The sequence below is a fragment of the Pestalotiopsis fici genome (assembly GCF_000516985.1).
Source record: "Pestalotiopsis fici W106-1 unplaced genomic scaffold PFICI_Scf_7, whole genome shotgun sequence".
NCBI lineage: Eukaryota > Fungi > Ascomycota > Sordariomycetes > Amphisphaeriales > Sporocadaceae > Pestalotiopsis > Pestalotiopsis fici.
This window is the reverse complement of record NW_006917097.1, coordinates 1,978,397-1,993,578: the sequence shown is the minus strand read 5'-3', so window position 1 is coordinate 1,993,578 and position 15,182 is coordinate 1,978,397. Positions and strand designations below refer to the sequence as shown.

Below are 15,182 nucleotides of genomic sequence, written 5' to 3'. Positions count from 1 at the left end.
GGGGGGCGTCCCCTAATGCGTGACTATGGCGGGACTTGACAGACCCGGCCCCCAAGCCCCAAGCAACTATGCAGTGACTATACTGCATTCTGCTATAGTCGAGCAGTACTTGCATATAGTATCGAGAGGTACTGTCTCGAGGTAGCTCAATAGAGGTACCTCGTCTTGTGCAATGGAGCTAATGCATGATTGTTCATCAGTCTAGATATCCTATGTACTCTTCAAGCCTGTCTCTCCCTTTCCCACCATATCTGGATGGAAGAGACAACTCGCGTGAAAAGTTGTACGTCGGCTTTCCGTTTTAGGATGTACTTTCTATACACTGCAAATCACTGTGCGTAGTCATGTAGCGCTGTATGACTACCAAGTAGTCTTGTATAGTCCATAGTCCCGGCACTCATCTACCGAGGAAGGATCACGAAGGTTGCAAAGGAAATCCTCTCTAGTTTATCCCACATTATAGAGCCAAACCCGGTTCGCCAACAGGATCTCGAGGACAGATCCAAGAAGAACATCTACACGTTTGACCCGAAGCGCCGAAGCGCCGAAGCGGGCATCTCTGCCGCAGTAGATCCAGAGCAACAAGAAGGAAAAAAAAAAGACCCCACGAATCCACATCTAATCGCGCGTCAAACAAGGCAAACATAAAAAGCAGCTTGCAGGCCAGGAGTAAACTCTAAAAAGAACACCCCCATATACGCTAGATTGTTCGGGTAGCAAAATGTCCGAGCTCGTGCAACCACCACCCAACTTCTTGTCTGCTCGCACTCGGAGGACCATGGGACCGACGACTCTCCCCTGCCAAAGTTGACTTTCCGCTAACCTCGTCCATCCTTTTGACATGGAGAGTTGCGGAGGCTATGTAGGGGAGAAAACGGGACCCATCTCAGGGGGGCGGGAGACGGTGGTCGTCTGGCATAGCGCACCACAATTCGCTACCATGATTGCTCAATTCCGGGAAGTCGGCCGCTAGCTTGGCCTACCGGGTTGCTCTATGTCTTGGTCCATCGTCTCGGAATGACAAAAGACAGGCGCGCGTATTACAAAGCAAGCACAGTTTCCTGTCCCCGCCGACTCATCCGGCCGAGTCAGGTTGAGCGACTCCGTAGGCCAGAGCGTCGATCTCGATACCATTGATCGACGTATAGGGCGTAGTTCGACAGACGCCTACATAAGTCTAGGTACATGCATTGTCTAAGAGCATAGTGTCGTAGTTGGCGTAGTTGGGCGACTTTGGTGCCGGCAAGACAAAGGAAAGGGGTCGCGCCTGGAGACTGGACTGGCGCGACCCGACGACTGCCGTCTCTAGCATCTATCTCGTCGAGCTTGTCTAGGAGATTGGTTTTGTGGGCAAAATTCGTTGAGCATTTTGCCAGCCTGGCAAGCTGCTTTAAGATACCTTCTCCCTCCACAGACGCCGTCCTATACGCAGACGTCGTACCTATGGCCAGGTACCTGGATCTCGAGTCGATTGTGGCATAACTCCATGTGGCTGGCTGCAAAAATGACGTCTAATTGTTGGTCCTAACAAACTACTACAGTCTAGATCATCTGGAAGAAATTCAGTGACTCTCATGTAGGTGATCGGGTCCTCAGACAAAGGAAAGCCGACTTAGCCACTGTATTGGGCCGACGCCGGAGAAACATCGCAAATCCCATTCCTAACCAGCTCCGGCTCCGCTTCGGCTCCGTGAGCTCCCAAACGCCTATATCCTGTACCAATCCCGTCACTCGTGCGTGTACGACCCAATTCGGTGCAAGTGGGTAGCGAATGATATTTGTACATGACCGTCTAATATAAATGTCGCAAATAATGACAGACCGTCGAATACAGCTAATCGACAGACGCTGGAAAAGTGTGATATCATGAAGTAATTGACCGACTCCATCGCATGGGAGGGTTGATTCTCCCAGTAACACAACGCCAAATAAGGTAGGAATAATCATTACAACAATGGTATTGCCTGCAGCCAGCCTGAGACCTTTGAATCAACACGCAAGCGTTCCATTCGCTCTCGTGAGGCTGTATTTTGTGCAAAGTTGCCGTTTTATGGTGGATCCTCAAGAGTCCGAGGCCGAAGAGACTGAAAATTGTTCAGAGTCGCTACTGAATCCAGCGTCGTGGTCGACTTCGGAGTCGCTCATGCTGCCGTAGCCGGTGTCGGTGTCAATATCCATCCCGACCATGCCACGGGTGACGGCTAAGCATCGTTCCACCATCTCCTGCTTCACTTCAGAATCCAGCCAGCTGTCCTTGCCTATCCATATCCGCAGATTACCTGAGAGCTTCTCAAGAGCACGGCTGCAGGTCTCCGCGGCGATTTCGTGGCCAGCAAGACGGTTCATCAAGGTGAAGGCAGCAGTGTAGCCGAGTAACGACAATTCATTTGTCACGTCAATCTCATTCTCGATAATGGGATAGACGCTAGTGGGCTCTTCAGGCGGTGCGTATCGTTGCAGATGGGCAATTGCCTTGGCGCATTGAAGAGACATATATACCTCGGCCTGTGATGATATGGAGTCGGGAATGTCGATATTAGGAGTATCAGGTGCCGTCTCTTCGTCGTCGTGGCCACCACAGCAGTCCTGAGATGCGGTGTAAGGGCCGATAGCCTGGATGACGGCTGCAATATTGGCACCGCGCTTCTCGTTGAAGAGGACAGCGCGAGCTACGAGGGCACGATTTTGTGCGATTGAGCCGACTGGAGCAACTCTCAGGGCTAGCATGATACCGTCTTCAACATTTTGTGTGATCTCGCCATCTTCGTCATCTCTGACCAAGAGGCTGTTCGTGAGGGCGCTCTGAAGAGTCAAGGTCGACCACCAAGCTGCCACAGCATCCATCGGAGAACGAATAGCGGTATCCTCAACCACCGCGTCCATGCCATCGGTGACACCAATAGCATCAAGGTCGGTGGGTCGGTTCCACGCCAGATTGTGAGCGCGTTGGACAACACTCTGGTTGAATACCTCATCAGCGTCTTGCTCGAGTAGTATGGTGAGGTGGTCAGGCAGATCGTCCTCATATTGCTCATTGCCTCCGCGGCGCAACTGCTTTGATAGGCGGTGGAGATCTCGAGCCTCGTTCCATTTAGATCGTGCCATCTTTGAGGCTATCGTATTAAAAATGCCGAGCTGCACACCCGTCAAGCCTACTTCCCACAGCAGGATACGAATATGAAGTGCCTTGAGCATGAGTCGCAGGGGCGTGTCAGGCAAAGTGCCAGACGCAACAAGAGTGAGTGTCAGACGGCTCTTGTTGATCTCCACATCACCGCCAGCCAACTGTGCGTCAAGAGCAATAGACCAGGCCTTGACACGAGCGGCTTCCTGCTCTTCCGAAAGGCCAGTCAACATCTGATATCCGCTGACGCCAATGAGGTTTCGCAGACTAAGCTTCATTGTTTTTAGGCCGAGTGCTGCAGCCTCAAGGAAGAAGTTGTGGCGAGGGATCCAGACATTTTGGATAGCGGTGAGCCAGGCTTGCCGACGAACATGAATTGGCGATGCTGGAGAAGGAGCGGCTCCAAGAGAGCTTGGACCTTGGGTGGAAGTTTTCGGCTTTGGGGGGCTTTTCCTGAATAGCGATGGAATGATTGCCCACCAAAGACAACAAAGCACCAATACATACTTGAGAGAAGTAAGAATCTCCCCGGCATCTAGATGGTAGCCCATGAAATCGATGTTCAAGGATGAAATGAGTGAGCCGAGCAGGTTGAATGGCAATGAAGAAAGTCCGCGGGCAGTGCTTCTGTCGTCGCTCTTTTCATTCTCGCGAACAGCCTCAAGTATCATCAACCCAGCCAGCGAGCCTACCATAAGCTTGCCAAAGTAGGGAGCAGTATTTTGCCACGCTCCAGCTTGCATCTGCTGCTGCTGTTGATGGATTTGTTGCTGCCTCACCATGGCTGGGTCGGGTCTCCGGAATGGCTGTTGGGGAACTGGATACGGCTGTCCCACAGCCATTTGAGCGGCAAGAATGCGCTTCATATCTTCGGGAACAGTCATCATGCCCTGAGGTTCCGCATGAGGGCCCGAGGTCGTGGGCATGGGTGGTGAACGGTTCATTCTCACCGCATCACGTGGATACTGGCCCGGAGTAGGTGCCTGCTGGATTGGGCTGATGGCACCGTTCATAGCGCCGGACAAGAATAATTTCTCGAACGCGGCGATTCGCTGTTGCATGGCACTGTTTTCATCTGCCAAGCGAACGTTGCGCTTCTCCAGATGGCGGATATACTCGGTTGCCTTGCTTAGCACCTACATTATGGAGTTAGTTGCATGCTTGTACTCAATGCGACATGATGCGACGGCTTTTGAAAGGAAAACTCACAGTGGCCTTGTTCAACTTGTGGGCAGGAGTCAAACCGTGTAGTTCTTCCCTGTCGGCTGTGGTATCTTCGCCACGGGAGCTTTTTGACATGATGCGCAAGCTTGGTACGCTGTCACGAAGAGCAGCTATCTTGTCATTCAAGTTGGTACGATACCGCTTTTCGATCATGTTATGGGCTGTCTTCTTCACGGGATGTGGACCATCCAAATCGTCGTCGTCTTCGTCGTCGTCCTCGACTGATGACTTGCGCTTACGGCAATTGGATTTAGAGCCTCCGTCACTAGGTGACATGGAAGCCGACTTGGAAGCCGACTCGGGACTGGGCTCGCTCTTGGGAGACTGATACTGCAAGTGAGCGGGCATGGCAATGCTTTGGAGTTTCCGTCTTTGCGACTCGGTCAAGGTGTTCATGGCCATTGCAGGGACAGCTGGCTGAGTCTGTAAAGGATAAGGCAGTCCATTGACGTCCGGCGGTAGGAAGTCGCTCGTCGACGGTGGTGTGATGGACGCTTGTGACGGCTGCTCCTTGATGGACAGCTCGTTTGATTCTGGCTGCTGCTGCTGCTGAGGCTGCTGGATCTGCTTCCAGTCCTCTGAGAAGAGGGGAGTCGAGTCGTAGGTGAAGGATGGCGAGTCGTTGTACGGATTAAAGTCCCAGGAAGGATCAGTGAAGGGTTCGCCCTCCGTCACTGGGACGTAGGTGTTATTGCCATCAAAGTAAGAAGCCATGCTGGAACTGGCGTTGGGACCATGAAATGCGAGAGTGGCCCGACACCACTCAGCGCAGCCTAGGGTGTGGTGCGTTCCCCCAGGCAGGGCAACGCTCGTGTGTGGTTTACTGACTGAGTGCAAAAGGGCGGGAACCAGGAGTGCTGTACCAGGCGTGGGCACAGGGTGGGCTGATGATCAGGCCAGGACGACGGAGATAAATCAATGGGCTGCCGTCTGGGGGGTCGTCAATAGCACGGTGGGAGTCGCAATTAGAGGGGAAAGCAGAGAATGGCCGGTAGACGGGATGATGTTAGCAGAAATGAGGAAAAACCGGGGGACGGCGAAGTGGAAGACTTGAACTACTATTATGAATAGTGGTGGTTTGGTTCTGAGGGGGGAAGAGAGAGAGAGCGAGTGAGCGAAACGAAGCGCGGGATAGACTCGGTGATTCCTCTTGCCGCAGGTCCTTCTCCCACGGTGGTACAGAGTGTTTCAGCTTTTTTTTTTCTCTCTCTCTTACGGACAATTACTCTGCTGCTTTGGTACTGAGACTTCGATTGTGCTGCTAACGATGCGCTGCTGCTGCTATGCGGGTTGGGACAAGAGCAGACTGGAATTGGGGAGAGGAACAAGAAACATGCAACTCACTTTGCTGGGCCAGCCAGTCATAGCCAGTTTGCGCGGGCCGTACGATGCGACTCCAGCGGGAAGGAGGCGTCGAGGACATCGTTCGATTTTCGAGGCGCTAAGACTAAGCGGCCCCTCAGATTTGGTCGATCCACGGCCAGAACCTTGCTTGCTTAGGACCATTGACAGCGCGTTAGCGCGCTACTTGGACTTCTGGTATCTCGTGCTAGGGTGAACCAAGTTACCAAGCCCAAGAAAACCGTTAAATCGCTAGAATCTCATCTGCCTTTCTGCGCATCTCAACCCCCCGGAAGAACCCGAGCCTCAGGTACCCTTTCATCTCTGCCCGGCCGCCAAGCCAAACACCAAAGAGCCTTGAACGATGTCCGTCCACCCCATCAGCCAAGCAGAAGACAAGGAGAGAACCAAGAGGGCTGATGATGGTGGGGCCCTTTTTTTTTTTCACCTGGCCCTTTGGACGACAACCGTCACACCCGGTTTTCTATCGATGGCTTGATCATAATGGCACGATTCCCCTTAGCTGAGGCGTAAAATGAACCGTGACAGTTAATAAAAAAGACGCTGGGATGTTCGTAGTCCTTCTTTCTCATGCTCACATAATTGCTTTTTTTTTTTTCCTTCGTCCTTCTCCCCCCCCCCTCCCCTCCAAAAGAAAGCGACCTTGGCTACTCCGACTGAACGAACACACGGTAGTGCTGCCCAGATCGATTGGGTTATTGAGGAATGTGAGACTTTATTAGCGGTCCCCACATGCAGCATCCCCGATTCGTGGTTTCTGCTGCACGCTCTGAGCCTATGCATCATGTATGGATTCTCCCATGCACATATTTCAGTTTTTCTTGAGAACAGTGGTTGCAGAAACACCCTAGGTACTTATCGATGGGCATGTCGCACAAGACGTGTGTGGAAGTATAGAGCACAAGTGCACGTTCATCTCTGAATCAGAAAACTTACAAGCCACCACAAGAAATATATTATATATAGGATCTGCCACATGTGCAGTCCACACATTATTATCATCGTATCCTGTTCCTATTCTAAGGAAAACAATTCGTCCCAAAAGTCTAGACGGCCATTTGAACTCGCAGTGCTCCCTTGTCTTTGGAAAACGCCGGCCTCGGCTGTCCTTCTGCCCCCTTCCCCTTTCGTGCACCTTCTCGTCTTCCCACAGTTATTAATACAAACATACATCGCTGACCCTTTGGTACACAAGCATCGTTTCGCATATCGTGTTGTTGCTTGCTATGCCTTGCTCCCGAGAATCTGAAATGCTCGGGACATCTGTCAAAGAAACACGTATTCCAATGGTGATTGCATTGTCCCATGCTGCTGCTCGCCCCTTTTTTGCATTACCTGATCTCCATCTCAAAATCTTGGATTAGCATGAGCTCATAGCCGTAGCTCCTTGAGAATCTGATCCGCCATGTTCTTGAATTGCCACGTGTTGCCTTCCATACGCTTGAATTGCAATCCGTGAAGAGATAACAAAGGCACTTTGACAATGAAGATCTCAAAGTCTAATGTCATGCTGCCGCCCAGATCACTCTGCACCTGAGTTGTTGTTTCTCCAGGCACCCTTCGAGAGGAACCGCCGGCGTCGCGAACGCTGCCATTCTCCGAGAGTTCCGAGTTGGAAGCACTCCGGTCAGTCTGGTGGCCTTTACCAGGTGTCCGCGGTGTCCCGGGGACTCTATCCATCTCTCGTAGCTCATCCCGATCCTTTTCGTTGCGGAGACCAAAGCTAAACCTCCGTCTATGACCCGGTGTGGCCACAGGGCTACCGGGGCCGTCTGTTACCTTGTGCAGATCAATGCTCGGCCTGTGGCGGCAGCTGAATCCGCCTCGAATTTCCGTGTAGTCCACTCCAAGTTGTTTCAGTACTCGCTTGACATCTGCGCGGATTTGCGGTACAGATTTCGTCGAAGTCGTAGAAACACTGAAGAGACCTTTGAGAAAGACCGGCTTCGCCAGCTCAGAGTCGTCGAGTCGTTCTGCCGAGGCGCCACTTGCCTCGCCCAATTCCGCATCCGTTTCCTCGGGTACATCAGCCGCGCGGGCGCCCTCTCTCTTGAGTCGTCTTGCTTGAATGCTCTCCCTACGAGCATGACCCAGAGATTTGGCCCTCATCGACGCTGCGCGGGTGTTGAGGGACTCCTTCTGTTGCTCTCCTCCTGACTTTTCAGTGCCTGAATGGTCCGAGCCGCTTGTTGGGGGCGGGTCCTTGGCGACTCGACTGGCTGAATTGTACTGGCGTCTTCTGTAATCCGCCGAGTTGACACTGGTCGACCGTCCGAGCCCTTTCTTACTTGAGCTGCTATCACCGGCCGCCAAGGGCAAGCTCAGAAGATCTCGGTGCTGAGGCTGGCTGCTGCCAGAACGCAAGCGAGCACCATCAGTCTCGTCTCGATCGCGCCTCGATCTCCTGATGCTAAAGCTCTTCCGTGGTGCGACGGTATGCTCGGGTGAATGAACGTGGACCACTGGTGGGTGCGATCGATCCTTTTCTACTCTCTCTGGTTCCTTGCGACGTCGGGTGCTAAAGCGCCGAAGCAGACCAGCCGCCGCGCTTTCTTTCTTATGAGGTACCTCCAGTTGTCCCTCGGGTGCCTTGGGAGCTGGTGGCGACACCTGCGCCTTCTTGACTTCTTCGGGTGCATCGTCTTCTCCGTGCGTTCGTGCCCTAGGACGAGACCGCCCACCAGTAGGCTTCTCTCCCGGCATCTCGTAAGCGGCAGTATTGGTGTGCGCCTCTTGTGGTGGTGCAATCTCTGGCATTGGCGTGTCGGCAGCATTCTTGGGCGCGTGATGCTTGGGCTGAATATCAACCGAGTCTCTACCCTGCTTCTCCCTAACTAGGTAGTAGATTGAAATAAGAGGACTGAAGGCATTCAGGGGATCGCTACCCAGCGCAAGAGCTTCTGAACTGGGGGCTGTGAGGTTGTCACGGCTGTTAGCCGAGTTCCTTCTCTTGTAAAAGTCGAATCCAAAGCCTCTCTTCTTTTCAACATCCCTCATTGGTGCAGGTATGTCCTTTTCCTTTTGCCACAAGGCGACCGCTCTCTTGTAGTCATCAGACTCTATGAGTCTGGTCAATTGCGCCTTGATGACTTCAGGTGGTCCAAAGTTGAAGCCTGTCATGGCATTGATGACTTCTTGGTCGAGGGGCAGTGTTAGTGGTTCTCGTGCAGGCAAATGGTTCTCTGGGGGGCCACCATAGCCTTTCGTCATCCATGGATGGTTCAATACTTCGTGCATGGTGGCACGCGCCTTTGGATCTGTAACGAGCATTCGAGAGAGGAGATGTCGACATTCTGGAATGTTGTTAGTTTATTGTTATAGTCGACTATCACAAAGATTGCAGCAAAATCTTACCGGTGCTGAGCCAGCTGGGATAGTCGACCAGTCCCTTCTTGATCTTTGCATGCAGGGCCGGCATGCTCTGATCATCGAACGGAACTTTACCGCAGACTAAGACGTAAAGCACGATACCGAAACTCCAAACGTCCACCTCTGGGCCGGTGTAGGCGCGAGCTTGAAGCAACTCAGGAGCGGCAAAGTAAAGACTGCCACAGAAGGTTTTCAAGTGGCCTCGCGGGGCGAACAGGTTACTGAGACCAAAGTCGATGATTTTGATGTCTCCAGTCTTGGCGATCAGTATGTTCTCGATCTTCAGATCACGGTGCACAATACTGTTCCGGTGGCAGTAGTCCAAGGCGCTCGCGATCTGCCGGCTGAATTTCCTTGCTTGCTTGTCTTTTAGTTTGCCATGCGAGATGATATAATCTAGCATCTGGCCGCCGTTTACATATTCGAAGAGCATGTACCAGTGATGGTTTGTGCGCACCACGTCACGAAGCCCACAAACATTGGGATGATCGAGCAATGTGACAATTGCAGCCTCTCGAGCTGTGCGGATCTCTTTGGACTGGTCTGCTCGTTCTTTGTCTGCACGGCTGTGATGATTCTCCTCCGTAGAACCTCGAGGTATGATCTTGCAGGCCACCTAGAGAAGTCAAGAGTTTTAGTGAGGGGAAGACGGACAATGGTAAAGCCAGCACATTGAGGGGGGTTGACTGACCTGTTCTGTGCCATCCTCTTTCTTGGCGAGTTTGACTTTGCCCATACTACCAGCACCAATCGTCTTGCCCAAGATCCATTTTCCTGATTGAGTTGGAATCAACGTCCGCGTCGTCCTCGTCTTCGCGCCCGTGGCGCGGGCGTCTGCTGCGGCTTGCATCACGGGCGGCACTGCTTCAGGTCCCGGATTGTTTGCATTGGCAACAATAGTGGGATCAGCTCGGTTGCTGGATCGGCGATGGAGACCTTTGGGGTCGGCGGCGGCGGCGGCGGCGGTAGCCCCTCGCGACGTGGACGGGCCGTGACGGTCTCTACTTGAACTTCGCTTTGAGGCTAAGTTGCTCGCCTCATAGTCTCGCTGCGGGAGAATGTCCTGCACGGGGCGGCTCGATGTCGAGGACTGACGGGAATGGCCGTGGTGAGCAGAATGCGAGACAGAGCGGTGGGGAGTGCCTGCTGCGCTCGCCGATGTGTTGGGGCGGGACCGCGTCGAGTGCGATCGCGAAGGTTGGCCGTGAGTAGCAGAGGTGGTGTGGTGCGAATGGCTCCCCTGATGGTGAGAGTGGTGATAGTCGGAAGTTGCAGGTGTCGACATTGTGGCAGCGAGCAAGGACCAGTCCCAAACTCAAATGGCAGTTCCAAGAGAGCCCCAGGGTGGGTGGAATTGCTTGACTTGACGTGGAGTAACTACTCCTTGGTGCCTCTTTTACTGGTTGCGAGACACTGTTGTAGCGGATACTGGTGGTAATTGATACACTGGAGTCACCGCCAAACAAGAAGATCCCGGGTGGGCACTGGCGCTGGCGCTGGGGAGGTAGCAGGCAGGTACAGTACCAAGCAGGTCTGGTGGTCGGGCACAAATTCTAGAATGTGTTGACGCGAGCTGCTGCCCATGGAATAAATCAATAGCAAGAAACAAATATCAATCGCCGAGGCGCTGCTGTTGCATGTGGTGTGAGGCAGAAGAAAAGCCTCTGGGTTTCCTTGCCTCCAAACAAACTTGATGAGATTCGATCAAATCGCGCCCGTTCAAGTCAAGTAAGTCAGTTTGGTCGGTTGGTCGGTTGGTCGGTTTGCCTTTGTTGCGCCGCCTGCAGAGAGTACAGGTAGATACTGCGCTAAGTTGGATAGTAGACAGACTACCCAGTTCCTAACGTAGGCAAGGGGGGCCACCAATTACAGCAGCGCAAGCTCACTGTCGGGTTTCCTCAATGCGAGAGGGTCGAGACCAAGACTGTCCGCCGCACTTCTCAAAATTTGGGGGTAAGCTCGACGGCCCTGCCCCTTAAAAATCCACCTAATCTAGCGGCTAGGCTGGGTAGTCGGAATTGCGAGTTCCAATCGAGGCCAAGTTGCCAGTGCAACGGTTTGATCGTAGTGCAGTATGGTCCGGTAAAAGCGCACCTCCACGTGCTGTGTAGTAGTCAGATCCGGTCTTTTTTTCTTGATGCACTAATCAGTCGCACATATTAATGAACGTTGTTGTGTTGAGGGGGACGGAACCGTTGCGATGTTGCTACGATCGTTTCCTCTGGCCTGATGTGAGTGAGTGACGAACGCCGTGGCTTGCCACTGCATGGGGATCCAATGCGTGTTTCAAGGTTCCGTCGATACAAAGTATTCTGTACCGCGGGGTAGTGCACTAGGTACGTATTCTGTAGTGTGCTTTGATCCGCAATATTCTCGGAGATCAAGTTGGGTCTTGGAGGTTTGAGATGAAATCACACGAGAAGGGAGAAAAAGAACATTACAAAATTTTCTCCCTTTCTTCTTCTTACTGCTCGAAATGTTATCACAGTAGGTAGCCAATGTTTCCTCTGTCCGCCGGTCGACCAATGAAGGGGCGCACCTCTGCGTTAGCTTCCTTGTTGCAGCGGGAGGTCGAAGTTCACGAGGTTGCGACGAGGTTGGGCGTCGGCTGGGGCTCAAAGGCCGCAAACAGGAAATATGACGTTTTGCGGATTACCTAGAACAGTTGAGGCCCCACTACAGCCGTTAGGGACGGTGAGAGTGTACATGAAGCAGCTCCAGTGTCAAATTATGAGTGCAAGGCTGCTTTTTTCCCCCCCCCTTCTCCTACGAAAAATGGATGACTGGGTAGCAATAGCAAATAAATGTTGAGACAACAGTGATTACAATTATCACCACAGCAAAGTTGCACAACCAGATGCAAGGATAAGATTCTTTTCAAATACGCAAGTTGCACAAAATCAGCGACTTTCGAGTTACACGAGGGCCTGCAATTTCATGATGCCCAAGATGGGTGGCCCCCTGGTAATTTGGGTGGAGGTCCTATGACGACGCTACCTGGCAAGTGACAGTTCATTCTTCTGAGCCGAAGCACATGCAGTGACTTGTCTGTCGTCAATGCGATAGCAGAAGAGAAGATGAGAGAATTAATTCCAAGACACTGACGAGTAAAGGATGTTTCAATATCATGGGCATCTTTAGCGTATGTTCATTTCCTTAAAAAAAAATCGCTTTGGATCGACGCGTGGGCATTTTGACAGGTCGCAAATTACTGGATACATTTGACTCTCGGATGACTTGACCGATCTAAAGTAGTACCTACGTACCTTTACCTGCTCTTGCTGGCATGGAAAATACGTAGAACAATAAGAGTGGTTCCAGCACTATGGACCTGGGTCATGTTTGGCGAATGGAGACACCCAAAGGGGGGAAAGGGCCCGCAAACGTCAATCGCTCGTCTCATACCATGGTAGGTCGGATTGTGCTGACCTTTACAGCTTCTCGAATTGGATCATGTGACCTTTTCAGGTTCCAATTAATACTATATATATTTTAATTGTAGACTCCAAAGAGAGGCTCCGTTACATTTGTCATGTACTACTAGCTCCGGTAATGGCGACAAGGCACCTCCTGAGGGAACGGCGGTCTAAGTCACCGGGTACGCTGCATTTGAGTTGCTCCTTACAGATACAGTAGATATTCATTTTGGGTATATCGAGAACGGGTCAATCAATCTTCATCATCGCTACTATCGCCAAAAATGGCTTTCAAGACATCATCTTGTGCTCGGTTACCCTCCACGGCCTCGTTTACACTGGAATCTATTTCGACCTTTGTGGCCGTTGAAGCAGGTTTCACCAGTTCGGCAGTGTCTTCTGTCACCTTGAGAGCAAGCGGCGCATCCAAGGAATTGGCTTGAGCCTGCTGTAGCAAATCATCCAGAGTCATGGCCACACTGCCACGGCCATTCGAGGGAGCTGGCATATTCCAGGCGCTTGCAGTATTCTTTGAAGCAGAATCAGGTTCGGCGTCAGGCTGGACATGAACCGGCGCGGGCACATTGAACCTTTTGCACAGCAGCCTAGTAGGATAAAAGTCCGTCGTTGATCTTGTCATGGTGCCGTACATTCCCATCTTTGCGGCTTCTTCAGCTGGATCGGTAGGTTTGGGCGCCGGTTTTGATACAAGCTCATCACTGTCTCCAGAGTTGCCACCAATGAACTTTGACGATGAAGAAGTTGTGAATCTAGATGCCATCATTCCGGTCATTGGGCGGAAGATCATGGCACAGCTATGGAACTCACGTAGCTCTCTCAACCAATCTTGGCTGCTTTGTGACGCCAATTTGCTGGGAAGAGAGGCCTTGGAAAAGCCTGCCGAGTACTCAAGATACGTTCGATATCGAGTACGCTTGGCCTCGTCGTCTGCATAGGGGGCGGTTCCACTAGCGCCGCGGGTGATGGCAGCTATGGCGGTCTCCTTTTCCAGCTTCGGAACTTGGGCCAGTAATTCGCGTTGCTTTTCTTCGGGCGTCAAAGCATATCCAGCCGGAATTTCTCCTAGGGCTTGTGGAAGGTTTTCTTTTCCTGTAGCAACCGCAATTCGACTTCTCGCTTCCGGGTTCAGGAAATCAAAGACGGACTTTCCAGGTAACTGAGACTCTCCAAGAAGAGCAGCTCGTGATTTGGGATCGAGTTGGGAGGCCTTGGCAGCATCGGCAGTGGACGTGTAAGCCGAGTTGCTCGAAGTGCCTCCTTTCAGCTTGCTTGTCTTCCAACCTGGCGGGATTTGCGGTGGAGGATATTTGCCCTGGGAGTTTATTGCCGATGTGAGGTCTTCTGATGCCATACCAAATACGAAGCCCTCCAGAGGAAAACGGCCATCGTGGCATCTTTTCAGGTTCTTCCCTGCTTTCGATAGCACAGTCTTTTTGGAAATGAACACGGGCGCAGAGCGCAAACTTGGGTTTGCGCTCGTTGTATTTGAAGCCTTTTTCTTCTTCTTATCTCCTCCAGTCACCCTGTTGTATGATATTCGGGGACCGACCTCGTATGGATCCTCATCGTCCGAGCCATTGTCGTTAAGGATGCCAATCCCGATTCCTCCTCGGACTGATTTGGGCTTCTTCTTTTTAAAGCTTGGTGGACGTATCAGTGTTCCATACTCCTCCTCTTCGTCTGAGCTTCCTTGATCCTTGGCCTTTGTGTTTGTGGAGACGGGAGTCAGTTTAGACTCGCCGGCGTAGCCTAGACCTTTGCGATCCAGTTTCTTGACGATAGCTATCATCTGGACGTTCTCTGGTGCAAACAGGTGAGTATCGGTGTTGTCCTGATGCTTGCCCCCAATATCAAGACGCGCTTTCCGGCGGACTTTGGGCCCAATGCCTTGGCCTTCCTTCCAGCCCATTCGCCTGAGCAGCTTCACGCCCATGGTGTCGCCCTGGACGCGGAACAGACCTGCCAGTCCACCTTGGTTGGCGCCATCCCGTTGCGTAGAGCCCAGGCCAGCGAAGCCGTCGGCCGTCTGTAGCTTCTCGTTCTCGGCTTTCTCAGCAAGATCTTCCTCGTCCATAAAGTCCTCGGGCCGCTGGGCGCCCTTCTTGTCGTCATCTTTCCAGCGCTTCGTTCGCGAGGACACGAACGTGCTGGGCGTCCATCCCTCCTTGGAGCCGACGGTGTTGAAGTAGCCGGCGCTCCAACCTCCAGTGAAGGCACCATGGAGACGCTTGCGGCCTCGGTCGTCGGTCACCTCCTGCTTCCACACGGGTACGTAGGAGCCATCGTCGCGGACAGACGGGTCAGACGGTGGCAGCGGGGTGCCAAAGAGAACGTAGGGCGATTGCTGGGCTTGCAGGTCTGCTTCGAAGTCCCTGCGCGAGCGTTTGTAGGACATTACTGGGGAGTCGCGGCGTCGTCGTGGTCGTCGTCCAGGCGGTTCTGCAGGGCACAGGGCGGCTGCTTACAGTCGTGTTCGCATGACGTTTTTTTGAAATGGCAATAGTATCAGGCAGCTAGCTGGCCGATAAGAGTGTGTGGAAAGCTGCTTATCGCCAATCAAGGTTCTGTGGATTTGATGCTAAGGTGGGTAAGTCAGGGGTCTGCTACTAGCGAATGTTCGGCTCCGCAACACCCGTGGACCGCCCATAGCGCTACGGCACCTACCT

The 15,182-nt window shown here is 52.6% G+C and overlaps 3 protein-coding genes across 3 annotated transcripts; all 3 read right to left on the bottom strand.

The window, feature by feature from the left end:
* Positions 1 to 2,061: 2,061 nt before the first annotated feature.
* On the bottom strand, positions 2,062 to 5,062 carry PFICI_10255 (uncharacterized protein; the record flags this gene model as incomplete). Its single annotated transcript, XM_007838836.1, has 2 exons — positions 2,062 to 4,260; positions 4,334 to 5,062. The coding sequence occupies 2 exons, from the start codon at positions 5,060 to 5,062 to the stop codon at positions 2,062 to 2,064; spliced, it is 2,928 nt and encodes a 975-aa protein (XP_007837027.1).
* A 2,019-nt stretch (positions 5,063 to 7,081) lies between these two features.
* On the bottom strand, positions 7,082 to 10,364 carry PFICI_10254 (uncharacterized protein; the record flags this gene model as incomplete). Its single annotated transcript, XM_007838835.1, has 3 exons — positions 7,082 to 9,003; positions 9,065 to 9,695; positions 9,771 to 10,364. 3 exons carry the CDS (start codon positions 10,362 to 10,364, stop codon positions 7,082 to 7,084), a joined length of 3,147 nt encoding a protein of 1,048 aa, XP_007837026.1.
* A 2,384-nt stretch (positions 10,365 to 12,748) lies between these two features.
* Positions 12,749 to 14,911, bottom strand: PFICI_10253 (uncharacterized protein; the record flags this gene model as incomplete). Its single annotated transcript, XM_007838834.1, has 1 exon — positions 12,749 to 14,911. The coding sequence occupies one exon, from the start codon at positions 14,909 to 14,911 to the stop codon at positions 12,749 to 12,751; it is 2,163 nt and encodes a 720-aa protein (XP_007837025.1).
* Positions 14,912 to 15,182: the final 271 nt, after the last annotated feature.